The sequence below is a fragment of the Saccopteryx bilineata genome, chromosome 4 (assembly GCF_036850765.1).
Source record: "Saccopteryx bilineata isolate mSacBil1 chromosome 4, mSacBil1_pri_phased_curated, whole genome shotgun sequence".
In the NCBI taxonomy this organism is placed as follows: domain Eukaryota; kingdom Metazoa; phylum Chordata; class Mammalia; order Chiroptera; family Emballonuridae; genus Saccopteryx; species Saccopteryx bilineata.
In genome coordinates, this window is record NC_089493.1 from 132,301,986 (window position 1) to 132,329,038 (window position 27,053).

The 27,053-nt window shown below is 42.7% G+C and overlaps 1 protein-coding gene across 1 annotated transcript in view; it reads left to right on the forward strand.

The window, feature by feature from the left end:
• The first annotated feature begins 17,368 nt into the window (after positions 1 to 17,368).
• The window catches only part of TSPAN3 (tetraspanin 3), a 37,325-nt gene continuing 27,640 nt past the window's right edge, over positions 17,369 to 27,053 (forward strand). Inside the window, exon 1 of the mRNA XM_066278301.1 lies at positions 17,369 to 17,600. Within this exon, the coding sequence (XP_066134398.1) occupies positions 17,538 to 17,600 (63 nt within the window). The 5' untranslated portion in view covers positions 17,369 to 17,537. The remainder of the gene's footprint in view (positions 17,601 to 27,053) is intronic.

Sequence of the window (27,053 nt, forward strand, 5' to 3'; positions counted from 1 at the left end):
GGACTATCAAAGGGGAATGGTGGGTCACTATTGTGGGAGCATGAAGGAATGAGGTTGAGTGTGTGAGAACCCTCTATTCTACCTGCTGGTGCTGCTGTGTACAGTGATCAATATAGAAGTATGACCACAACAAATGTAATTAGGCAAGACCATGAGGGCTCAGATTCCCAGAAATAATGGTCTGTTCATCCCACCAGATGCAGAAACCATGCCCCTGACATGCTGGCCGAAGGCCCTGTCAACAGAATGAGCAGCAGCAGAGGGTGGTCACACAGGTGCCCGCATGCCCTGTGCACCCTTTCTCCTTGCTCTACCACATCTAGTTATGTGTTTAATGAATTTTATTTTAATTTCCCTTTAATCCACTATTGTGCTTTTTTTCCCCTTTTTTTAGAATATTGAGACAGAGCTAAGACAGAATTACAGAAGAAATGAAACTTGCCTAGAAATCCTGAACCTGGAGTTGTTTAGAGTAACTGATAAAAGAGTAAGGATATTGTTAGTTTGGATTTATTTTTTATTTTTTTGTATCCTAAGGATGAAAACAGACCTGAATGGTGGTAGGATTTTTTGGTTATTTTGGTTCCCGAGTTTGAGTCTGCCAATAGCCTTCCAAGGTTAGTTTAAGTAGAGTTGGCTTCTGATGATTACAAACACGAGCTCTGACCAGTGAGTATAAGTACTGGCAAGGAACAGAGCTCATGGCTGTTTGTAATGGACATGCTTGTCTTTCAGGAAATTCCTAGAGACTCAACAAAAAGAAAAAATGGAAAATATTAAGAATTTACTGTGGTGACCAGATACAAAATTGCTTTTCTATTTATCAGCTTTATGCTATATTGGAAAAACAGCTGGGTTAGGCTTGCTTGCTTGTACTCTACACGATTACTGCGTGAGTACATGGCAGAAGCCACGTGTGTGTGTCTGTGTAAAGCTGTGGGTGCTTTCCCTCAGTGGTGATTCTCCCAGATCACTCTCCCACCACTGCGAGGTGCGGTTCCCTGACTCCCTCAACGACCACCGTAAGGGGTGGTTTTCCTGATCTCTTGCCCTCCACTGCGAAAAGCCGAAAAGCCAAAAAGCCGTTTTCCTTTGCTTATTCATTCGTCCATTTCTATGAACCTCCAATAAATGGGAACGACCCAACGCTTTCTGGCTCTGCAGTTCTTCTACCATCTTCCCAAATCCAGTGTGAACCTGCCTGGCTTCGGCCCCACCGGCATTACAAGCTACAACGTGATTTAATTTTACTAGTCTCATTTTCAAAGTAAAGTAAAACCAGGCCCAGAAGGACCGTGAATGCCGTACTCCCTGGTCTCGAAGGTGCGGAGGAGTTAAAGAAGGTGTGAAAGCTATGAGCCTTAGCCAGGAAGCTGAACACAGGGCCAGGGGGAGGACAAAAGAGGCAGGACGGTGGGTGTCCTAGGGTCAGGCTCCTGTTTTCTGGGAGGTGCCTGCTGTGCCTGAGGTTGGGCTGAGTGTGGTCAGACCACAGTGCACTCTGCCCAGGCAGCAAGGGATGCCAAAAAGGCTGAAAGGAGCAGGAGAGGCTGGGATTCCAGAGGGATCACTTGTGGGTCATGAGTCAGTGCAGCCTCAGACAGCAGTAGATCCAGGTATTGTGGGGCGTTAGGTTGTACACTTTGGAGGCCTTCCATAAGGAAAATAATTAAAAAATTGTAAGTACAAAATTGGATACAGACTGAGAAAAGAAATCAAAATAACCAACAAGTGAGAAAAGCTGATATGCTACAAATATCACAAAATTCCCACCAAAGAGCGTAATATTTTTTTGAGCATATTATTTTTAAGTGCCTAACACACCTTTGTAATACTTTTTTACCCCTTGTTTGGGGCAGCTGTGTCAGGCTTGCTCGCTGGTTTACTGGCTGCAAGCCCTCTGCCTGATCAGTGCGTGAGCATGTGGCTGCACCACGTTTGTATGGCCTATATAAGGCTGTGGGTGTTTGCACTCAGGGGGATGGTGGATGGTGGACTGCCTGCCCGCCACTGTGAGGGGCCAGTTTTGCTGGTCATTTGCCTGAGAAGAGGTTTTCCCCTGCCTGTGTGCTTGTCTGACGTTCTGAGACTTTATTAAACAGAATGGCCCAATGCTTTCTGGATCTGCAGTTTCTTTACTGTCTGCTCAAATCCAGTGTGAACCTGCCTGGCCTTGGCCACTGGCATTACATCTAGCATCCTGGGCAGGATTTGGAGCAGATTGGTATGGAGCCACTGGTGCCTTTGAGAAGTGGAACAGAAGAGTGGTTGTTCCTGGTGACTCTCCTGATGAGGATCGTGGGCTGGTTGTTTTTTACAATCCTGCAAGAAGAAACCAAGAGCTCTGTGTGAGAACCTGAGTGAGGTCGAAAACTCCAGGATGAGCTGTAGACCAAGTGCCAACAATGGTGTGAACTGGAGCAAGCTCTGGAAAAGGAGGTCGACCAGGTTTGAGAGCTGCAGTGTGAGGTGCAGACTAAGCACCGAAAGCGCCTGGAACTGGAGTAGTCTCTGGAGAAGGAATTGCAGGCTCTCAAGTTGCAGTTTGCCTCGGAAGCGGAATGTTGGCAGTGATGGCTATTGGAGAAACAACTGTGGGTTCAGGAGCTTGAGAGTCAGTTTCAGGCTGAGAGCCAGCAGCCACAGGAGTGGAAGCAAGCATGAAAGATGGAGCTGCATTTTTTCCAGTGAAGTGGCTCTGGGTCTGTGGGAGCAGGTATTTCTGACTTCTCCTCTTCTGAGGGGGAGGTTTGGGCTGCAACTACCATCCACAGACCCAGAGCCCAGCTGGTGATGGCCAAGAGTCTTTCAGCGGCATCCATAGCCTCCTTCTCAGATAGTGGAGCACTCTGTGGTCCAGCCCTACACCCAGGTAGAGCTGATGGAGTTGGGGGTGCAATTTAGGCAGAAGCCCATCGAGCCCCTAGCAGCCTGCTTGCTGCAGTTGCTGGACATAGGGGTGGATAACATTGTGCTCTCTGGAACAGAAATGGATCATAAGGCTGTGAGGGCTGCTGCCCATGCTGCCCCCTGAGTAACAGGAGAAATGGGCCTGTAAAAGTTACCTGAACACAGATATGGGTGGATTATTTTATGCATTAGAATCAAAAGGGAAAACATTGGGGGCCACATGAGCTTCACTGGTAATAGATTAAAGGGGTGAGAAAAAGCAAAGAAAGAAATATCTGGGATTGGATAAAAAGGCAAAATAGAGAAACACATACTCCTTGTACGTTGGTGGTACAGGATAGTTAACGTCTACAGCACAGAGATGGTGTACAGGGAACAAGAGGACAGTGAGGGGCTCTGTGGTCTTGTGCTGGTTAAGGGATCTGGAAAAGATTGTTTTGACATTCTAAAGGTATGTTACCTTAGATGCAAAAAGACAACAGACAGACTTACGGTAAACATTGACCTTTGCCAAGGAAGCTACAGGCCTAGGCTGTGACTACCTGTATGACCCACTTTTAGTTAAAATGGTCTGAATGTAGAAATTCCTATGTGGTTACTTTCAGTCTCTGAGTTTGTGGGGCCCACCGTGCAGGCCTCCCCTGAGCTTACCAGGTTCAGTATGTGGCCCCATTTTGTCCACAAAGCCCTATCTACTATGAGCCACATACTACAGGGAGGGAGCAGGGACTCTCCTGGGCTGGATGGTGGAAAAGAGAGAGAGGTAAGAAAGAGCTTATAAACCTCAGACATAAGGAGCCTTACTTCCCTGTGGAGCTGCCACCCTGGAGAAAGAGAAGGGCCTGCACTATATAAACCCACACAGGTGAGGGAAGCCCAAAGCAAGAGACTGTCTTTTGTGGAACCCTTGGGCCTAAAGACTCTAGGTCAATTTATTGGGAACCAGATGACCTTGCCAAAGAGTGAGATGGGCCCCCAACATCTGGTCACTTTATGTGAGACAACAGAGCAACAGCACCAGGAGCTATTTCTAGCCTCTCTGCTGGTGCTGGAATGGAGGACATGATTCTTTGACCAGTGTCTGCAGTGGGCTGGAAGCAGTGACCTAAGCTTGACCATGGCAAGAATAAAAACCCATCATCATTATCTTACCCCATGGCCTGCTGTCCTCAGCCCCCAGCTCTTCCCTGTGATGTTCAGAGATAGGTTTCTTAACTAGTTCAGATCATTCTGCCTATATTTATTTGCCCATCCATTGCTCCACCTGTTAAGGTGGTGGCAGCTGCCAAAGCATCCACCCCCCATCCCCCCACCCGACCACCACCTTGCCTGTCTCAGCACTGCCCAGCCCACTGCCACTCCCTGGAGGCTCTTCCCTGCCCTGTGGCTGCAGTGAGGGCAGCATAACAGCTGTGGGTCCAGAGCAGGTAGCTTCCCTCACTCTCTGTCTGCACCCATGGCCTTGGGGGAGGCTGTGTCTAGCTCCCCTGCTAGAGCTCTGCTGGTTTTTACCATCTGGCTCCCTCTCTTTTTATTTTTTATTTAAAATTTTATTTTTCAATTACAGTTTACATTCAGTATTATTTTGTATTAGTTTCAGATGTACATTATAGTGGTTAGACAATCATGTACCTTACAGAGTGGTCCCCTCAATATTTCAAGCACCACCCTGGCCCCATATGTAGTTGTTTCAATATTACTAACTGTATTCCCTGTGCTGTACTTTACATGCCCGTGACTTTTCTGTAACTGCCAGTTTGTACAATCCCTTCACCTTTTTCACCCAGTCCCTATCCCCCTCCCCCCTGATAGTCATCAGTCTGTTCTTTGTGTCTGTGAGTCTGTTTCTGTTTGTTTGTTCATTCATTTTGTTTTCTCAATTATTTAAATAAGTGAAATCATATTGCGTTTATTTTTTTTTTGTCTGACTTAACTCAGCAAAATATACTCTAGGTCCATCCATGTTGTTGCAAATGGTAAGATTTTATTCTTTTTTATGGCTGAGTAATATTCTAGTGTATACATACTATATATCTATATACATACACACACTTGTCCATTAATGGGCACTTGGGTTGCTTCCACATCTTGCCTGTTGTAAATAATGCTGCAATAAATATAGGGGTACATACATTTTTTCAAATTAGTATTTTGGATTTCTCAAATATTCCCAGAAATGAGTAGTTTTTTGAGGACACTCCACACTGTTACCCACAGTGGCTGCACCAACCTGCATTCCCACCAGCAGTGCACAAGGGTTCTCTTTACTCCACACCCTCACCAGCAGTTGTTGTTTGTGGATTTATTGATGCTAGCCATTCTGACAGGTGTGAGGTGATATTTCATTGTGGTTTAATTTGCATTTCTCTGATGAGTGGTCACATTGAGCATCTTTCCATATGTCTATTGGCCATCTATATGTCCTCTTTAGAGAAATGGTTATTCATGTTGTTAGCCTATTATTCAATCAGATTGGTTTTTTGGTGTTGAGTTATATGGGTTCTTTATAAATTTTGGATGTTGACCTCCTATAGGATGCATCATTGGTGAATATCTTTACCCATTCATTAAGTTGTTTTCTCATTTTGTTGACATCCATTGATGTCAGTGGGGTGTTAAAGTCTCATACTGATGGTACTGTCACTTTGTCTTTTTATGTCCATCAAGATTTGCTTTAAATATTTGGATGCTTCTGTGCTGGGTGCATAAATGTTACATCCTTCTATTGGATTGCTCTGTTATTATTATGTAGTGTCCTTCTTTGTCTCTTACTACAACCTTTGTTTTAAAGTCTGTTTTGTCTGATATAAGTATTGCTACCCTAACTTTTTTTCATTTCCATTTGCATGAAATATTACTTTTTATCTCTTTACTTTTAGCCTGTGTGTGTCTTTTGATCTGAAGTGATATTGGTCTTGGGTTCTTATCTACTCAGCCCTCTGTGTTTCTTGATTGAAGCACTTATTCCATTTACCTTTAAAGTGATTACTGGCCCTGGCTGGATGGTGCAGTGGATAGAGCGTTGACCAGGCATATGGATGTCCTGGGTTCAATCCCCAGTCAGGGCACACATGAGAAGCGGCCATCTACTTCTCTCCCTCTCTCTCTCCTCCTTCTCTCTCTCTTCCTCTCCACAGCTAGTGGCTCGGTTGATTTGAGCATTGGCCCCAGTTGGGGGTTGTCAGGTGGATCTTGATCAGGGTGCATGTGGGAGTCTGTCTCTCTATTTCCCCTCCTCATACTTAAAAATAAATAAGTAAATAAAAATAAAGTGATTATTGATAGGTGTGTATTTTTTGCTATTATTTATATTTATGTTTCTTTTAACATTTCTTGTAACACTGATTTTTTTGTGATGAACTCCTTCGGCTTTTTTTTTTTTTTTAAGTCTGAAAAACTATTTCTCCTTCAATTTTACAGGGTAGTGTTCTTGGGTAGAGGAATTGTGGTTATGGGTCTTTGTTTTTCACCACTTTGAGATTTTTATGCCAATTTCTTCTTGCCTGCCAAGATTCTGTTTAGAAAGCAAATGACAGTCATATGGGAGCTGCCTTGTAGGAACTTCTCTTGCTGCTTTTAAGAGTCTCTCTTTGTCTTTAATTTGCCATTTTAATTATAATGTGTTATAGTGTGGGCCTCTGTGTGTTCATCTTCTTTAGGACTCTTTGTGCTTTTGGACTTATGTGTCTTTTTTCTCACCAGGTTATAGAAGTATTTTTTTTGTCATTATTTCTTCAAATAAGTTATCAGCCCCTTGCATTCTCTCTTCTCCTTCCAATACCCCTACAATACAGTTGTGGTTATCCATGTTGTTGTCCCGGAGCTGCCTTAGACTATCCTCAGTTTTTTGGAATCTTTTTTCTTTTTTTTTTTTTGCTGTCCTGAGTGGGTGGGTTTTTCTGCTACCTTTTCTTCCAAATCACTGATTTGATCCTCTGTTTCATATAATTTGCTATTGATTCCTTCTAGTGCATTTTTTAATTTCAGATACTGTATTCTTCATTTCTGACTGGTTCTTTGTTATGGTTTTATCTCATTTTTTGAAGCCCTCAAGTTCTTCCATCTTGAGCATCTTTATAACGATTGAACTCTGTATCTAGTAGATTGCTTGCTTCCATTTTATTTCATTATTTTTTCCTGGATATTTTTTTTTGTTCCTTTACTTGAGGCATGCCTCTTTGTCTCTCCATTTTTGTTGTCTCTATATTTGTTTCTGTGTATTAGGTAGATCTGCTATATCTCCCAGTCTTGGTTGTGTGACCTTATGTTGTAGGTGTCCTGTGGGGCTCAGTGGCTCACTCTCCCTGATCACTTGAGCTGAGTGCCCCAGGAGTGTCACTTGTACGGTTGTGGGAGTGCTCCTGTTGTAGTTGAGTCTTGGTTGCTGTTGGCACATCAGTGGGTGTGGTTGACCCTCAGGCTGATGTGCTATGAAGATAGACCCCAACCACACTCCATGAACTGCTGTGCAGCAGCTGACTCCAGAAGTTGGAAATTTCCCCCAAAGGGTCTGGTGACTGCTGCTGATATGGCCCTTTGAGTGTGCTACTTGTGGAGCTAATCAGGTCATGCTCTGATGTGTTCTGAAGCCATCCACCAGACACCTTGGTTCTGGAGCCTCTTGGGAGGGCCTGCAGCACAGGTCAGTATCAGAAGCTGCCTGTGACTGGCCCTGGGTTACGTGTTAAGAGATATAAAGAAATTCATGGATTGTATATACCTGTGCTGGGCCGGAGTGTGCATGGGAGGGGCCACACTGCATACCAAGGCTGACTGCCACCAGTTACTGGGCTGAGCACAGGTCAACAAGGGCCCAGGGCACCCTGAGACCTGCCCCTACCGGCCAGTTGGCTCAGCCACTGAAAGAGCCTCAGGCGGTATATGAAGCAGGTTCTCAGTGAGTCACCAAGTGAGGCAAGTTATGTTCACCAGGTTAATACAGATTCAAACTTGGTTTCAGTCCTGGGTCTGATACAAGCAAAAGTATCAGGGTACACCAAGACCAGCCACCACCTGTTTGGGGCCTGTGGTTTCTTGTGGTGGGGCAGGGTCTCTGGGAGTCGTCAGGGTTGAACCAGTAGAGTTCATCAGGCTAAAACCATTTATAATGTAGTCGTGTGGAGGGAAGGCTCTAGACTAGAATGGTGGTACCTGTTGGGTGTGCAGAAAGACCTCCATTGCCTTAAAGCCAAACGACTCAGACTCCTTCTCTGGCATTTCCTGAGCTTGCCTGGAATTCATTGAGAGTTTTTTTAAGAAAGATAACAAAGTGGGTCCAGGCTGGCCACCACCAGCAGATCCCATAGCCACGGTGAGTTTACAGTGTGAGCCTCATGAAGTTGGCAGGGTGGATGGGACAGCTCCCCAAGCTAATGTCTTGGTGGCTTAACACAAGAATGGTGGCCCCCATCAGCTGTTCAGTGAAAAAAAACTTTTCCTAAAGCCACACAACTCAGTCTCTCCCTGGGTATCTCTGGCTCTCCTAAGCTTGCCCAGAACTCTTGAGAGCTTTCTAAAGAGGACTGCAATGTGAGCCCCAGCTGGCTGCTGCCTACAGAACCTGAGTGCTAGCTTGGCAGCACAGGGTCCCTGTCTGCCTCCCTTTCTTTAACTTTGGCCCATGGACAATACCCTTCCCAATTGTGCTCCTATCACATGCATACCACTGGGTGGATACCTGCCCCACCTTGGCCTTGGGGCTCTCCTGGGCCTGCTTCTCAGAATCACACCTCCTACTTACACTTTGCTCTACCTCTCAGAATTTATTCTATTTTTTTCCCTGCAAATTGTATTTGTAATTCTATTTCTGCCCCAATCCCCACCTCCTCTAAAATGCCTTTTCTTTTCTTTTTTTAATTTTTAAAATTTATTTACTTATTTTAGTGAGAAAGGCAGGGGGAGAGAGAGAGAGAGAAAGACAATAACGTCAATCTGTTCCTGTATGTGCTCTGACTGAGGGATCAGACTGGCAACCTCTGCACTTCAGAATGATGCTCTTAACCTACTGAACTATCTGGCCAGGACTGAAATGCCTTTTCTTGACTTTTCAGCCTGGCTCCAACACCTCATTCCCATTTTACTATAGATTACCTCGTCTTATAGGAACTCCAATGTGTCTGTTTCTCTGTTTTCTTTTTCTTTCCCTATTCCTTTGTTTTGCCTTAGAAGTATTATCCATGTCATGGGTTATTAAGAGGTAGAGCATCTCTTCCACAAAGGAATTTTGCTTCTGGTTTTGGGAGGGTCATTATGCTGAGATGGTGTTGAATGTGTCTAAATACTTGAAAGGAGTGATTGTTTTTGGTGGGTGCATGTGCACTGTCTTCCCATCAGATTAGCAGGAGATGAGTGACCTTCTCTATTCATTCCTTCAATTATTAAACACTCTCTGCAGCCTCCTGTCTGTCATCCCTGGGCTGGGCACATTATTCCTGCCCTCAAGGATTGCTCAGTGTGCTGTGAAGGACAAGTCATGAGCAAGGATAATTTGAGACCACAGATTGTATTTGTGATGAAACTACCACTTTTAGTAATTGTTGAGAACTTCTGAACATCTATTATGCATTAGACATTGCACTGGTACTTCACTATGTTGCCACATTTAATTTCCACAACCACCTTGAAGGTCACATAGTGTTCACCTCACGTTACAGATGAGAGAACAGAGGTCTGGGGATGCTGGGTAACTTGCACAGGGTAGCAAAGTAGATACAGAGCCAGGGTTTGGTTCCAAGATAGTCTGGCCACAAGGTGGCAGAGGCTGGGTTGTTAAACAGAGCCAGGTTCAGAGGATGGAAAAGAGCACCATGGGCTGGCATGGGGTGAGGGGTGGTAAACAATGCTTGCCTGTGTGTCTGCACACACACACACATATATACATGTACACAGCAGAGCTAGCAGGGACAGTAGGTCTTATGGGAATACATGAGCTGTCCTAGTCTTTTCAGTGCAGTAGCATCTTCATATGTCTGGTGCCTTACTAACACCTGAATCACCTCTGATAAGAGTTTCTATCCCAGAAGGAGCCACACTGTTCAATCAACAAACAATTACTGAAGTCCTCTCATGAATGGGGTATTGGATAGGGACATGCATAATGAATAGTCCAGTCTCTAAAGGAGCTCATACTGCAGACTATCACATGCCAAATGGGGCCAGTGGTTTGATATAAGAATGAGGTGAGGGAGGAGGAGGCTGTGGGAACCCAGGGAAGAGAATTTACTCCAGCTCCAGGGAGTAGATCAGGAGGGCTTCCTGGAGATGATGCCTGAGATGGATCTTGAAGGATGAACAGATCTTCAAGGTAATAGAGGGTGAAAGAGCATTCCAGGCAAGTGTGTAGTATGTTCCAATTCAGGGAGGGGACAAGAGGCAGGGCAGTTTTAGAGAAATGAACATAGAGTATGGCCAGAGCCTCAGTCAGGGGCTTGGTTACAAAGGGTTCTTCAGCCAAGCTGGGAGTTTGGTCTCTATTCAGTAGACAATGATAATTACTAAAATCCTTCGAGTGAGGGTAAGGCATGGTCATACTTTCAATTCAGAAAGACCATTCTAAGACGCATCTTGTTCTAAATGATGTGTGGGAAACAGCCCCTGTTATAGCTCTCTGCACTTCTCACACACACAAAAGAAAACACACACACAAAAATGAAAAACAATTTTAAAAATCAATTGATTGACAGACAATTACTGGAATATGAAAGGCAAAACAAGTTGCTTGCCTGTGTGCTTCAACTAGGAAACAAAACAATACTCACATAAATGAAAATAGAAATACATTTAATTCTGCTGTTTAGATACCCAAAATATCTAACTAGAAAATGTGCAGCTGCCACTGGGTTGTAATTAGCATGCTTTCTGAGGTAGCTAGCACAGTGTTCTCAAATTCCTATCCTTCTATCAGCTATCTTTCTGCAACTAAATGAGGTTATAGTCCTGAAATAACAAAGGAAGAAAAGTAGGGGTGCCTGGGATTGGCACTTTGCATCCTGAAAGGTGAAGAGTGTCAAGGTGAAGCACTGAGGTTGTCACAAAGATAGAACAGGAGACCTGGTAGCGATGCATAATGAGGGCATGGTTTTTCACATACCCCGTTGATCAGAGTGGAAAATACCGGGGGATAGGAACAGAAGAGGACCCCCACCTCTCAATGGAGCAAGAAGCTAGAAAAGGAACACAACATTAAGCTCAAGTACAGTAGAGGAATGAACATAATAAAGATGAGCCCCAAAAGAAATGAAACAGGAAAACAAAAAATAGAGGAAAACAAGATATTAAATTTAGCAATGTTGCTGGATACACTGCCTATATCCCAAATCAACAGCATTTCTACTAATCTGCTACAAACAATTAGAAAAAAAAAAATGAGACTAAAAAACTAACACTAAAAAAGCAATAAATATCAAGGAACAAATCTGATGGAAGGTATATACGGCTGCACATTACATTATTGAGAGAAATTAAAGAAGACCCGAACAAAGGGAAGGAGAAGATAACATGTTCATGGGCTGAAAGACTCAGGAACAGCGGCACTACTCTAAATAGCCCCAAAACAAAAACAACGTACATGTTCTTCAATGATAGAATGCATAAAGTCATTGAGATATAATCACACAATTGAATATATTTAGCAATGAGAATAAATAAACTGTTATGTGCAACAACATGGATGAAGTGCATAAACATGATATGGAGTGAAAGAAGCTAAACACAGACACATACATAATGTATGATTTCATTTATCAAAAGTTCAAAAATAGGCACAACTAATCCATGGTGTTAAAATTCAGGATAGAGGTTGTCTTGGTGGGGTAATCTCAGAGAGACTGTTAGAGAAGATTTTGTGTGGTGGTTTCTCAAGTGTGTTCACTTTATAACAGTCAAGCTGTGCTCTTAGGGTTGTGCACTTTTCTGAATGTATGTTTTAGCTCAGTAAAAAAAAAATTAATAGGACAGGAATAATTTAGGAACCAGGAAATTGTGATATAAAGTACTTGTACAGTTCCTCAAACTCAGTGACCTGGTTGAATTCTGTGTTATGTGTGAATCCCATGACTTAGCAGCAGAGCTGAGCACTTTAGGTTTGTTCACTGATTTAATTCTCTCTGACTAAATGGTGCTCAGTGAAATGGGTTATCACCCACCGCACCCGTATTTGAAGATAGTTGCAAAACTATGAAGAAAAGTATTAATAAATATCAATTCCTCAATTTACAGATGGTAAAATAGGCCCCGAGAATTAATTAATTAATTAATTAATTTATTTATTTTTACAGAGACAGGGAGAGAGTCAGAGAGAGGGACGGAGAGGGATGAGAAGCATCAATCATTAGTTTTCGTTGCACATTGCAACACCTTAATTGTTCATTGATTGCTTTCTCATATGTGCCTGGACTGCAGGCCTTCAGCAGACCGAGTAACCTCTTGCTCGAGCCAGTGAACTTGGGCTCAAACTGGCGACCTCGGGGTCTCGAACCTGGGTCTTCCGCATTCCAGTCCGACGCTCTATCCACTGCGCCACCGCTCGGTCAGGCTAGGCCCAGAGAATTTAAAACAACTTCTCTAAGGTCACAAAACAACTAAGGGGTAAGAACAAAGAGTTGAATCTCAGCAGTTTCGTCCCAGGACTCATGTTCTTTTCCACTCCACTGATCCAGCTGGTCACCTGGTCCTCTTCTGTTTCACTCTTTCCCTAGTTCTGGGGAAAATGTTTCTCAAGCTACATAATTCATTCCATCATGCATGTGGTATTTTCATCAGGTTTGATGACACTAAAAACAACAATGATTTCTATTGTGTTTCTTTTTTTTCTTCCTTAAGTGAGAAGTAGGGAGCCAGAGAGACAGACTCCCATTATACCCTGACCAGGATCGACCCAGCAAGCTCCCTATATCAGTGGTCCCCAACCCTTTTTGGGCCACAGACCGGTTTAATGTCAGAAAATATTTTCACAGACCGGCCTTTAGGGTGGGACGGATAAATGTATCACATGACCGAGACAAGCGTCAAGAGTGAGTCTTAGATGGATGTAACAGAGGGAATCTGGTCATTTTTAAAAAAGAAAACATTGTTCAGACTTAAATATAAATAAAATGGAAATAATGTAAGTTATTTATTCTTTCTCTGCGGACCGGTACCAAATGGCCCATAGACCGGTACCGGTCCACAGCCCGGGGGTTGGGGACCACTGCCCTATGTGGTGATGCTCTGCCCACCTGGGATCGTTGTTCTATTGCTTGGCAACTGAGCTACTTTAGTGCCTGAGGTGAGACCATGGAGCCATCCTCAGTGCCTGGGGCAACTTGTTCCGAAAGAGCCATGGCAGCAGGAGGGGAAGAGAAAAAGAAAGAGAAAAAGAAAGAGAAAAAGAGAGAGAGAAAGAGAGAGAGGAGGAGGGGTAGAGAAGCAGATAATCGCTTCTCCTACGTGCCCTGACCAGGAATTGAACCTGGGACATCTGCACTCCAGGCCGACACTCTACTACTGAGCCAACCGGCCAGGGCCTCTCTTGTGTTTCAGCACTTGCTAACAATGGACGAACTTGTTAAGAGTTTTTAACACTGTGCCAGGAATGTTGCTGAACAGTAGAAGCAGAGTTGTGAAGGGCAATGTAAGACTTTTCACTGCCAAAAACTTGCACAATGATTTTCTGCATTTTTAGAGCTCTGAATTCATTAAGACTTTAAAATTTTATTTATTTATCTATTTACTTATTTATTTGATCTAATTGCTGTGGCTAGGATTTTCAATACTATGTTGAATAACAGTGATGAGAGTGGGCATCCTTTTCTTATTTCTGATCTTACAGGAACAGTTTTCAGCTTTATAACATTGACCATGATGTTAGGTGTGGGTTTGTCATATACAGATTTTGTCAAGTTGAGGTAAGTTTTTCTATACCTACTTTGTGGAGAGTTTTTCTATCATAAATGGATCTTGAAGTTTGCCAAACATTTTTTTCTGCACCTTTTGAGAAAATTACATGATTTATTATTGGTTTTGTTGATATGATGAGTCACATTACTTGTTTTGTGTATATTGAACAAAGCTTGAATTTCTGGTATAAATCCCACTTGATTATGGTGTATAATCCTTTTAAAATACTGTTGAAATCAGTTTTCTAGTTTTTTGGGTTTTTTTTTTTTGAGAATTTTGGCATTTATGTTCATCAGGGATACTGGTTGGTAACCCCCCCCCCCTTTTTTTTGGTAGTATTTTTGTCTGGTTTTGGTGTCAGGGTGATGCTGACCTCTTAGAATGAGTTTGGAAGGCTTTCCTCCTCTTCAATATTTTGGAATAGTTTGAGAAAAGTAAGTACTAATCCTTATTTATTTATTTATGTATTTTTACAGAGACAGAGGGAGAGTCAGAAAGAGGGATAGACAGGGACAGACAGACAGGAACGAAGAGAGATAAGAAGCATCAATCATCAGTTTTTTATTGTGGCACTTTAGTTGTTCATTGATTGCTTTCTCATATGTCCTTGACCAGGGGGCTACAGCAGACTGAGTAACCCCCTTGCTCAAGCCAGCAACCTTGGGTCCAAAGGGGTGAGCTTTTTGCTCAAACCAGATGAGCCTGCGCTCAAGCTGGCGACCTTGGGGTCTCGAACCTGGGTCCTCTGCATCCCAGTCTGACTCTATCCACTGTGCCACCGCCTGGTCAGGCAGTACTAATCCTCTTTTAAATGTTTGGTATAATTCACCTGTAAAGCCATTTGGACCTAGGATTTTGTTTGTTGGGAGTTTTTTAAAATACTCTTTCGATTTCATTGTTAGTAATCAAGCTGTTCAGATTCTTTGTTTTTTCCTGTTTTGGTCTTGGAAGAGTGTGTGTTTCTAGAAATTGATCCATTTCTTTTAGATTGTTTAATTTGTGAGTATATAATTACTCATAGTAGTTTTTAATGAGCCTTTATATTTCTGTGGTGTCAGTTGTAATCTGTCTTATTTTATTTTTTATTTTACTTACTTCTGTTCTCTCATTTAAATGATAAGTATTACTAGAGGTTTCTCACTTCTATTTATCCATTTGAAGAACCAGCTCTTAGTTTCATCAATCTTTTATCTTGTTTTTTCTATTTCATTTTTTTCTGCTCTGATCTTTACTGTTTTCATACATTTACTTTATGTGGCTCTGGCCAAGTTTGTTTTTCTTTCTAAGCCTCAATTACCATAGCATGGGGCTGATAGCCATAGTACCCTCCACCTAAGGTTGTGACAAGGTTAAATCAGCTAGTAGTCATAAAGACCTGGATACAGGGTAAGCTCTCAGTAAGTATTATAATGATTCAAAATTAAGGGGAATAGTGTTAATGTTGCAATGCAAAATATATTTCTGGCCTTGGCCAGGTGACTCAGTGCACCAAGGTTATAGGTTCGATGTCTGGTAAGGGCACACAGGAGAGTGTCATCACAGTGCACCAAGGTTATAGGTTCGATCTCTGGTAAGGGCACACAGGAGAAACAACCAGTGAGTATACAGCTAAATGGAACAACTAAGTGGAACAATGAGCTGATGCTATTTTCTCTCTCTCTATCCCTCCTCCCATCCTCAAATCAATGGTTAATAAGATGTTTCTGTAATTGTTCTAAGCTTTGGTCCAAAATGTCCTATGGTAGAATAGACTTGCCTAGCCATACTCCCACACAAACATGTCTCTGTCTTGTTAACCCCATCACCAGCCTTTCCTCCTTTCTGATAACTCTTCTGAGAATTAGCCTAGTATCTGGCACAATATGTTGTCCATAACTATTTGTTGATATTCATTGCACTTCTCCCGAACAGTGCTTAGGTATTAATCCTAAAGTAGATACTCCTGATGTGCAGTGGGAGTAATTAGTGTCTGAACTTCCTTAGAGGGTGTCAAAACTGAGAAAGAAGATAGCTAGCTAAAAGGTCTCCTGATGGCTAGCTGGGCTTAAATTAAAAATAGAGCCTAGAGGTCATTTCTAAACAGGGGCCTGACATACAAACCAGCTCTGGGAGAAGCCATACTAAACTGCTTGCCTGCACTGTTTCTGCCAACTAAGCAACCCTTGTAAAGGAGTTTCTGGATTCTAATTTCAACCAATAGGAATGAAACTTTTACTGTGCAATTGGAGCTAGCTGTTATAGCCTTATTAAGCATCTTCACTAATCAGTCAGAACAACTTCATTCCAACCAATCAGGACAGTGCTTTTTGGACCAATCAAACTGTGACCCTATGGAGTCCTCATTTACATGAGGACAGACCAATCAGGTACAAGTAGCTGGACTTCTCTCTATACAAGTAAACTTTCCTCTGGTTAGGAGAACCCAGACTCCCATTACATTGAGGGCTGCAGGTAGTGTTTCCCTGGGTGGAGATGAAACACCAAAGAACTCTTCCTAGGGCAGTTCACAACAGGGGAAGTGGACCTGCTTTAACCATCCTAGAGCAGAGCTGTCCAGCAAGAGAGGGGCCTTGCCCCAGGCAGCCTGTACCAGAGCCAATCTCACAGAAGTGATGTTCCACGACTGAGCTGTAACACCAGTAGTGGGATTCAGCCCGTTCGCACCAGTTGGGGAGAACTGATACCGAATTTTTTGTTGAGTTTGGCAGACTGGTTGTTAAGAAGGCACTTGTAATCAGGGTTCTTTCTCTCTAAGGTGGGAGGCTGCCCAGGGTTTCTACAGTGTGGAAATCACAAATTTACATTCCTTACTCTTTTTTTGATATTCATCTGTGCAACAGCGTATTCTAAACCCCTGTAGTAATGTTTAGTCTGTCCATAGGTGAAAAAAATTACAAGTTAGGACGCCAATCAAGAACCAATACAGAAATATCTTAAATAACAGTTTTATTGTTTTTTTGTCAGGTATTATTTAATATTTTTTCATTAATATTTTAAAACTCATAATTTACTTTTGTGTACCTCTTTTACTGTTCTTATTTAAGTACTAAATGCATAAAATAATAAACTACCTTCTGGTATATAATTTCTTTTATACTTAAAACAGTAATTAGGGCAAAGAACTGATTGTTAAACATTTGAATCCCACCACTGTATAACACTATTGAGCCGCCCCACAGGCATGCTTTCCACAGCTGAGGCTGTATCAAGCATGAGCTATTTGCACTGAATACAATTCGTTCCTTTGTGGCACCCCAATTTGGGGATTCCTGTTGATGTTGAATTGTTGCCAACACCCATGGGCTAAGTGGGAAAACAACGTTTGCAGGCTCTGAGTCATTTGTAAGGCTGGCATAGTAAACGTGGCTCAATAGGAGGGCAGTGGGTTTCATCCCCTGGGACTTCCCGAGTGAGCCATATGCACCCAAAGGTAGTCAGAGGCCAAAAGTCACTGAGCCTTTGGCTCCTTTAAAAGGCAGGGCCTGGCCGTAGCCGCTGAGGGAGTGATTGGCTGAAGCTGCTGTCTCCGCGACACGGTTGCTAGGGCGCCGGCGTGGGGGCCGGGACTGGATTGCGGCGGCTGCGCAGAGTAGCGAAGTGCCTGCTGGGCCAGGCTGTGCCCCGACGCCGAGTGGCTGGTGGGGGTGCCACGCAGGCCCCGAGGTTCCCAGCTAGGCGGCGCCGTCGCCTTTGCCGTCTCGCTGGGTGGGCGCCTCCGGCCGGCGGGCAGGACTCCCGCGACCACGCGCACCATGGGCCAGTGTGGCATCACCTCTTCCAAGACGGTGCTGGTCTTCCTCAACCTCATCTTCTGGGTGAGCGCGCGGGGGGCGAGGATCCGGACCTGCGGCAGAGCGCAAAGGGGTCCGGGCCTGCGGCAGGGTGTGAGGAGGTCCGGGCCCGCAGGATGGGCTTGCAACAGGGGCGAGGGGTCTGCCCCGCAGGACTGGTGTGCGACAGAGGGCGGGGTCCGGCACCGCAGGACGGGCGCACGCGAGGGGTCCGGCCCAGTTCCCGGAGAGCTGTCGCCTCAGGTTCGTTCAGGCCCTCGGGCCTGAACACGGTGTTTCCCACGGCGGCACGTTTTCCTCGTGGGCACGGAGCCCCCACGGCAGCCGGCTCCGAGGCCGGTAGGCCGCGCTGTACCGAGGCGGTGGTGCTGCCACCTCGGGGGCGAGCGAGTCCCCGAGCTCTTTGTGCGTGGAGACCGGGCTGGCTAGTCACCAGCCCGAAAACTGAAAGCTGCATCTTCGAAAGTCAAATAGTCCTTTGACCAAGGACATTAAACTGTTTGTTTTGGTCGTGGGTGAGGGGAGCCCAAGGTTATAAACCTTGGTTAATAGTCGGATGTCACAGATTTTGAAAGCGATGTTTCAATAGAAAGTGGCTTATAGATTTTTTTTTTTGACATATTCTCCAATAAAGGGGATGCTTATAACCACTTCATTTTAGTTCAGGTCCTTAGCTCACCAGGGACTTTTGTGATAACCTGTGATGGTGCTATCAGTCTCTCTATCCTTTCGTCCACTTGGACCTTGCACCCGGATAAACCTTAAGCATTCTTCCTTCACATCACTTTCTGTAAAGAAATGAAAACTTTAAAAATTTCAGCAGTAAAGTTGGTTCAATCTCTTTTTCTGGGTATTGCGGGGGATGTCCTTAGTCACCTTTCCTGGTCATAATTTTAAGCACATGCTGCTCTGGACAGACTTCTCTTTCAACAGCCCCCCCCCCCCCCCAGGCTCCTCCAGCATTCCCACTACTTATACTTTTGTGTGTCCTCATTCAACTTCTTCCTACAGTCATACCTAATTTGAAGAAAATCTGTTTCTTCTTACAATTTCTTCTCCACCCTGCCCCCCAAAGGATGAAACTTTTATGTATCCCCAGTGCTATCGCATGAAAGGGTAATGTTATATAATAAGACACCTGTACACACATGTATATTTCCATAGAGTTTTTTAGGGTATTTGCGGTGTGTTTGAAAGAGTCCTGGTGGACAGTACCTCTTGAAAATCTCCCAGGCGACTTTGAGGTTTTCATGATTTCTTCTTTTCCAGTTAGTGTTTCTCATACTTTAGTTTGAGTTACAAGCCTTTTTAAAAGGTATGTTCAGGGATTGCCAAATGATAAACACTCTATTATTAATAGGAATCTTAGGCAGAGGCATGGCTTCTTACCCTTTTGTGATTTTTATGAGCTAACTATTTGATTTTGAGAAATAATTTGTCAGATGCATTCTAGGCTATTCAGGCTCAGGGATTTGAATTGTTAATGAAATAAAATATTGGAAATACAGGATTCTTTTTTTATATATACAATTAAATTTTCAATTACTCTTAAATATCAGTTAAGTCTAAGGAATTGTTCATGAATCTTTGGAAATTGTGTTAGCATATGTTCTATTTGGTTGTACTTTCTTCGTGAGAAAGGTTATTTTTAGCTTCAGCTGTGCTTTTTATAGTGGGTTATTGCCAGGCCTAAAGTATTGCTGTGCACTGAAAACACTCTTTATTAGTTAATTAATTAATTAATTAATTTGTTGTGTTTACATAGATTCTAGTGTCTCCTTGAACGCATCCCCTCACCTGTATTCCCCTCAGCATCTCCCTTAACCCTCTCAACACCCTTCCCTTCAGGTTTAATTCCATTCCTCAGTTCACATTGTTCTTGGATTCCTCAAATGAGTGAGGTCATATGATATTTTTCTTTCTCTGCCTGGCTTATTTCACTCCATGTAATAGTTTCCAGGTCCACATGTTATTTCAAAAGGTAAGATTTCCTTCTTTTTCCATTGAATATATGTACCACAGCTTTTAATCCACTCTTCCACTGACGAATGTTTGGGCTATTTCCAGATCTTCGCTATTGTGAACAATGCTGCCATAAACATGGGGGTGCATATTTTTTAGAGTCAGTGATATGGTGTCCTTGGAATATATTCCTGTAAGTGGGATGGCTGGGTCAAAAGGTAGTTAGTTCCATTTTTAATTTTGTGAGGAATCTCCATACTGTTTTCCACAGTGGCTGCACCTGTCTGCATTCCCACCAGCAGTGCAGGAGGGTTTCCCTTTCTCCACATCTTCTTCAGCACCTATCATGTATTGTTTTGTTAATAAGCACCATTCTGACTGGTGTGAGGTAATATCTCATTGTGGTTTTAATATGCATTTCTCTAATGATTAGTGATGTTGAGCATTTTTTCATATGCCTGTTGGCCATCTGCATGTCCTCTTTGGAGAAGTGTCTATTAATTTCTTTTGCCCATTTTTTGATTGGATTGTTTGTCTTCCTGGTGTTAAGTCTTAAAGTTCTTTATAAATTTTGGTTATTAACCCCTTATCAGATGTATTGTCAAATATCGTCTCCCATTGTGTAGTTTGTCTTTTTATTCTGTTCTTATTGTCTTTAGCTGTGCAAAAGCTTTTTAGTTTGATATAGTACCATTTGTTTATCCTGTCTTTTATTTCACTTGCCCGTGGAGATAAATCAGCAAATATACTGCTGTGATAGATGTCAGTGAGCTTATTGCCTATGTTTTCTTCTAAGATGCTTATGGTTTCACGACTTAAATTTAAGTCCTTTATTCATTTTGAGTTTATTATTGTGAATGGTATAAGTAGGTGGTCTAGTTTCTTTTTTTTGCAGGTAGCTGTCCAGTTTTCCTAACATCATTTGTTAACAGACTGTCTTTACTCCACTGTATGCTCTTACCTCCTTTGTCAAATATCAATTGTCTATAATGGTGTGAGTTTATTTCTGGGTTCTCTTTTCTGTTCCTTGATCTATATGCCTGTTCTTATGGCATTACCAGGCTGTTTTGAGTACAGTGGGCCTTGTAGTATAACTTGATATCGGGAAGTGTGATACCTCCCACTTTATTCTTCCTTTTCAAGATTGCTGAGGCTATTCGTGTGCTTTTTTGGTTCCATATAAATTTTTGGAATATGTGTTGTATATCTTTAAAGTATGTCATTGGTATTTCAATTGGTATTGCATTGAATTTATAAATTGCTTTGGGTAATATAGACATTTTAATGATGTTTATTCTTCCTAACCATGAGCATGGAATATGCTTCCACTTGTTTGTGTCTTCCTTGATTTCTTTTATTAATGTTTTATAATTTTGCGAGTACAAGTCTTTAATCTCCTTGGTTAAATTTACTCTTAGGTACTTTATTTCTTTGGTTGCAATAGTGAAGGAGTTTGTGTCCTTAGTTTCTCTTTCTGACATTTCATTGTTGGTGTATAAAAATGCCTCTGATTTTTGTGTATTAATTTTATATGCTGCCACCTTGCTGAATTCATTTATCAAGTACAGTAGTTTTTTGACTGCGACTTTAGGGTTTTCTGTGTACAGTATCATATCATCAGCAAATAATGATGGCTTTACTTCTTCTTTTCCAATTTGGATGCCTTTTATATCTTCTTCTTGTCTGATTGCTGTGGCTAGGACTTCCAGTACTATGTTGAATAAGAGTGGTGAGAGAGAGCACCCCTGCCTTGTTTCTGATCTTAAGGGGATTGCTTTTAATTTTTGCCCATTGAGTATGATGTTGTCTGTGGGTTTGTCATAGATGGCCTTTATCATGTTGAGGTATGTTCCCTGTATTCCCACTTTGCTGAGAGTTTTGATCATGAATGGGTGCTGGATTTTATTAAATGCCTTTTCTGCATCTATTGCAATTATCATGTGGTTTTTCTCCTTCCTTTTGTTTATGTGGTAAATCACATTGATTGATTTACAAATGTTGTACCAGCCTTGCCTCCCAAGAATAAATCTCACTTGATCATGATGTATGATTTTTTTCATGTATTGCTGAATCCAGTTTGCTAATATTTTGTTGAGGATTTTAGCATCTAAATTCATCTGGGATATTGGCCTATAGTTTTTTTTCTTTGTGTTGTCTTTGCCTGGTTTTGGAATCAGAATAATGCTCGCCTCATAAAAGGAGCTTGGAAGTTTTCCTTACTCTTGAATTTTTTGAAATAGCTTGTGAAGGATAGGAATTAATTCTTCTTTGAATATTTGGTAGAATTCACCAGTGAAGCCATTGGGCCCCTGGATTTTGTTTTTTGAGAGTTTTTTTTATAACTGTTTCGATCTCATTTGTTGTAATCGGTCTGTTTCTGATTCTTCCAGATTGATTTTTGAAAGATTATATTATATGTTTCAAGGAATTTGTCCATTTCCCCTAGGTTGTTTAATTTTTTGGCATACAGTTCTTCATAGTATTTTCTTACAATATTTTGTATTTCTGTTGTGTCAGTTGTTATTTCTCCACTCTCATTTCTAATTTTACTTATTTGAGTCCTCTCTTTTTTCTTTGTGAGTCTTGTTAAAGGTTCATCAATCTTGTTTACCCTTTCAAAAAACTAGCTCTTGGTTTCATTGATCCTCTGTATTGTTTCTTTAGCTTCTATGTCATTTATTTCCACTCTGATCTTTATTTCCTTCCTTCTACTACCTCTGGGCTTTTCTTGCTATTCGTTTTCTAGTCCTTTTAGATGCAGGGTTAGGTTGTTTATTTGAGCTTTTTCTAGCTTCTTAAGATATTCCTGTAGTGCTATGAACTTCCCTCTCAGGACTGCTTTTGCTGTGTCCCATAAATTTTGAGTTGTTATATGCTCATTATCATTTGTTTCTAAGAATTTTTTATTTCTTCTTTGATCTCATTGTTAACCCATTCATTATTTAATAACATGCTATTTAGTTTCCATGTGTTTGAGTATTTTTCAGTTTTTCTGTTGTGGTTGATTTCTAGTTTCATGCCATTGTGATCAGAGAAAATGCTTGATATGATTTCAGTCTTATTAAATTTTTTGAGACTGCTTTTGTGCCCTAACATGTGGTCTATCCTAGAGAATGTACCATGAGCACTTGAAAAGAATGTATATTCTGCTGTTTTAGGGTGAAAGGTTCTGAAGATATCTATTAAATCCAGTTGATCTAGTGTGTCCTTTAAGTCTGCTGTTTTTTTGTTAATTTTCTTTCTTGAGGATCTATTTAGGGATGATATTAGTGGGGTATTGAAATCCCCTACTATTACAGTATTGCTATTGATCTCACCCTTTATAGCCATCAAAGTCTGCTTTATATATTTAGGTGCTCCTATATTGTGTAGATATTTATAATAGTTATATCTGCCTGTTGGATTGCTCCCTTTAGCATTATGTAGTGGCCTTCTTTGTTTCTTACTACAGCCTCTGTTTTAAAGTCCATTTTGTCTGATATAAGTATTGTTACCCCAGCTTTCTCTTCATTTCCATTTGCGTGAGATATTTTTTTTCCATCCTTTTACCTTTAGTCTGTGTATCTTTTGTTTTGAGGTTTGTCTCTTTTAGACAGCATATGTATGGGTCCTGTTTTCTTATCCACGCGGTTACTCTTAATCCATTTACATTAAGGTTATTATTGATATGTAGTTGTTTATTGCCATTTTATTCTTAAAGCTATATTCCTCTTTTAGTATATTCTTTCCCCCCTTTGTTCTGTTTATATCAGGTCCCTTAACATTTCTTGCAGCATTGGTTTGGTTGTAATGAATTCCTTGAGGTTTGTTTTTTTTTTGTTGTTGTTTTTTTGTCTGTGAAGCTTTTTATTTCTCCTTCAATTTTAAACAATAGCCTTGCTGGATAAATAGTCTTGGTTGTAGGTTCTTGTTCTGTATTACTTTGAATATTTCTTGCCATTCCCTTCTGGCCTCAAGTATTTCTGTTGAGAAGTTGGATGTCATCCTTATGGGGGCTCCTTTGTAGGTGATAGCCTTTTTTTATCTAGCAGCTTTTAATATCTCTTAGCTTTGCTATTTTAATTATGATGTGTCTTGGTATTAATTTCTTCGGGTTTCTCTTTAATGGAGTTCTCTGTGCTTCTTATGTGACTTTTTCCTGCATCAATTTAGGGAAGTTTTCAGCTATGATTTGATTGAACAAGATTTCTATCTCTTGCTCTTTCTCTTCTTCAGGAACCCCAGTGATGTGGATGTTGTTTCTCTTTACGTTGTCACAGAGCTCTCTAACGTTTCCTCAGATTTTTTTATTCTCTTTTCTTTTTGCTGCTCCACTTCTGTGTTTTCCTTTATCTTGTCCTCTAAATCACTGATTCAATCCTCTGCTTCATCCAGCCTGCTTTTAATTGCTTCTAGTGTAGTCTTTTTTTTTCTTGCATTTTTCCGAAGCTGGAAACAGGGAGGTAGTCAGACAGACTCCCACATGTGCCCAACTGGGGTCCACCTGGCATGCCCACCAGAGGGCGATGCTCTGCCCCTCTGGGGCATTGCTGTGTTGCATCCAGAGCCATTCTAGTGCCTGAGGCAGAGGCCACAGATCCATCCTCAGCACCCAGGCCATCTTTGCTCCAATGGAGCCTCGGCTGTGGGAGGGGAAGTGAGAGACAGAGAGGAAGGAGAGGGGGAGGGGTGGAGAAGCAGATGGGCGCTTCTCCTGTGTGCCCTGGCCGGGAATCGAACCCGGGACTCCTGCACGGCAGGCTCTACCACTGAGCCAACTGGCCAGGGCCTGTAGTCTTCATTTTTGATATTGTATTTGTCATTTCTGACTGGTTCTTTTTTATTATTTCAATGTCCTTTTTAATACTTGTTATTTATTTATATGCTCATTGTGACCATCTTTCAGCATTATAAAAATCATTATTTTAAACTCTGCATTCAGTAGTTTGCTTATATCCATCTCACTCAGCTCATTTTCTGGGCGTTTCTCTTGTTGGTTCCTTTGGATTGCACTTCTCTGCCTTCCCATTTTGTCTGTGTTGCCCTGGACCTCCCTGGTTGGGACCTGGGGCAGGTCAATGGAGTCACTGCCTGTGACTGGTTCTTATCCACCTTTTGGGGGTACAGGTGATCCAGATCTTGTGTCTGCCTCTGCTGGGTCCAGGTTCTGTTATAAATATCAGCTGCATTCCTAGGCTTGCTTTTATCTACTCTTGGGCTGGGAGAGGTTATTTTAAAAATTCAAGTTCCCCTAAAATCCTCTTTCTGTTGTCTTTTATTGCTGGCTACTTGTTGGGCTCCGTACTGTAATTCACTGATTAGGTACGGTATTAGATGTGGCTGCTTCTCAGCCTCAGGTGTCATTCTCTTGAGACATTTTAGCTCCTGTTGTGTGGTCTGTCTACCAGGCCACTGCCGCTGTTGCTGCCCGGGGCTTTTGGGCTCAGGTGTTGCTGGCTTCAGCCCACCTCCACGACCGACGCTGTCCTGGTCGGGCTCGCGCATGCCCGCGCCCCCGTTTGGACCGCTTTTGGGGCTGCCTCAGTCGGCACAGATCTCAGCGGCCGCCTGGGGGGAGATGGGGGTCATGTGTGCCCTCTCCGATCACCGCTGAGGTTACCTGTGCTCTCTTTACTGCTGAGGGTGTGTCCACACCCTGAGCTGGTTTGCCTGCCCCCCGGATTCTTACAGGAACTGGCACGACTTCCACCGTCACTGGCTGGCTCACGCGTGCCCGTTTGTTCCCCCTCTGCTGACTCTCCAGTCTCCGGCCCCGCCAAGGGCAGGCCACTCAGTGAGCAGAGCTCTGTGTGAGCCCGGGTTTCCCCAGTGGCAATGGTGGTTCCTGGCTCAGTAGGCTGGCTTGTGCATGCTCGCTTGAACTTCCGCAGCCGTGCCCTACTGCCTCGGGCCTGTCTGCCCCGGGAAAGCACTCAGCAGTGCAGTGGATGGTGTGGCTTAGACCTTTGCACTCACTATTTATGTCCCTAACATGGCGCCTGGCTCTAAGTGCCTTTGTTCTAGCTAGAGTAGAGGAGCCTCTGGTGGACGGGGCACTTTCTTTCCTTTGCTGGTGATGCTGTTTCACTTTAAATCTGGGGAGTGACTCAGCCCCGGGGCTCGGGTGTCTAACTGGAGCTCCAGGAAAGTGGCTGTGAGCAAGGCTCTCCGTGCAATTCCTTTAATACAGAGCCTGGGTCTGAGAGTCCTGCCTCCTTCTCGCATACTCTGTATAGGCTTTTTTTCTCAGCCAAATATAGTTTGTCAGCGTCTTCCTGACTCCAGGGCTCTAGGCTGGGATTTCGGTTTTGGGGATAAAGACCTACAACTCGCTGGACAGCTCTCCCCTTCGTGAAAATTTCTCCCGGGTGCCACTCCCTGCTCCTTACTCCCGGGAGCAGGGCAGCCTTCTCCACATCTCTGCTTTTCCTACCAGACTCAGTGTGGGTTCTTTGGTGGTCCTTGGCTGTAGAATCCTCCTAGTTCAGTCCAAAATTTGTCTTTCACGATGAGTGTACTTAGATTTAAGTTGTAATCCACCTTGGTTCCGGGAAGTGGGAGTTGGTGCATCTGCCTACTCTGTGGCCATATTGTCCCGTCTTGAAAACCCTCTTTATCTAGGTTAGCAAACATAGTAAAGCTTTTATGAGCTGTGGTAAGGATATTACACAGACATGAAAGGGAAAAGATTGTGGCAAAGAGATTAGTGGAAACTAATTTATGAGGACACAGTATTATTAGATGTATTTCCCACCAAATGATTAGGGTCAAATTATTGGAATCTGATGCTAATGGTTATGATAACTAACATTTGAGTGCTTACTACACTTAGGCACTGTGCTAAGCACTTTACATGGAGTGTCCTCATATCAATTCCATCTGACAGAATATTATAGTGCTTATTTTACAGTTGAGGGCTTTAATGGTTACTCAGTTGAAAGTAGCACACTCAAGGTATGGCAACACCTGTGTTCAAACTTAAGTTGTCCAGTACTTTATAACCCATGGTATTAGAGAAAAGTATGATTTTATTTTTGAGAGAAAAAGACGGGGCGGGGGGGGGGGAGATGAGAAGCATCAACTCATATTTGTATCACTTAAGTTGTTCATTGATTACTTCTCATAAGTGTCTTGCCTGAGGGGCTCAAGCCAAGCGAGTGACCCCTTGCTCAAGCCAGTGACCTTTGGGTTCAAGCTAGTGACCTTGGGATCATGTTGATGATGCCATGCTCAAGCTGGCAATCGCAGGGTTTTGAATCAGGAACTTCAGCATTCCCGGTCAATGCTCTATCCACTGTGCCATCTCTGGTCAGGCCAAAGTGTGAACTTAAGATTTGGAGAAGGAAAGGAGTTTATTAGGCTATGTTAGAGTCACTTTTCTAAAACATACTGAGTTTAACCTTGGTTAGAATATATGTCATCCTTTAAAATATGCTATTTAACTTAGTTTTAAAAAGTGAGGCCATTCTGAGGAATTATTTAAAACAGATGTTAACTGGTTCTCCCTGGGAATTTGTAATGTATTTTCAGTTCTAA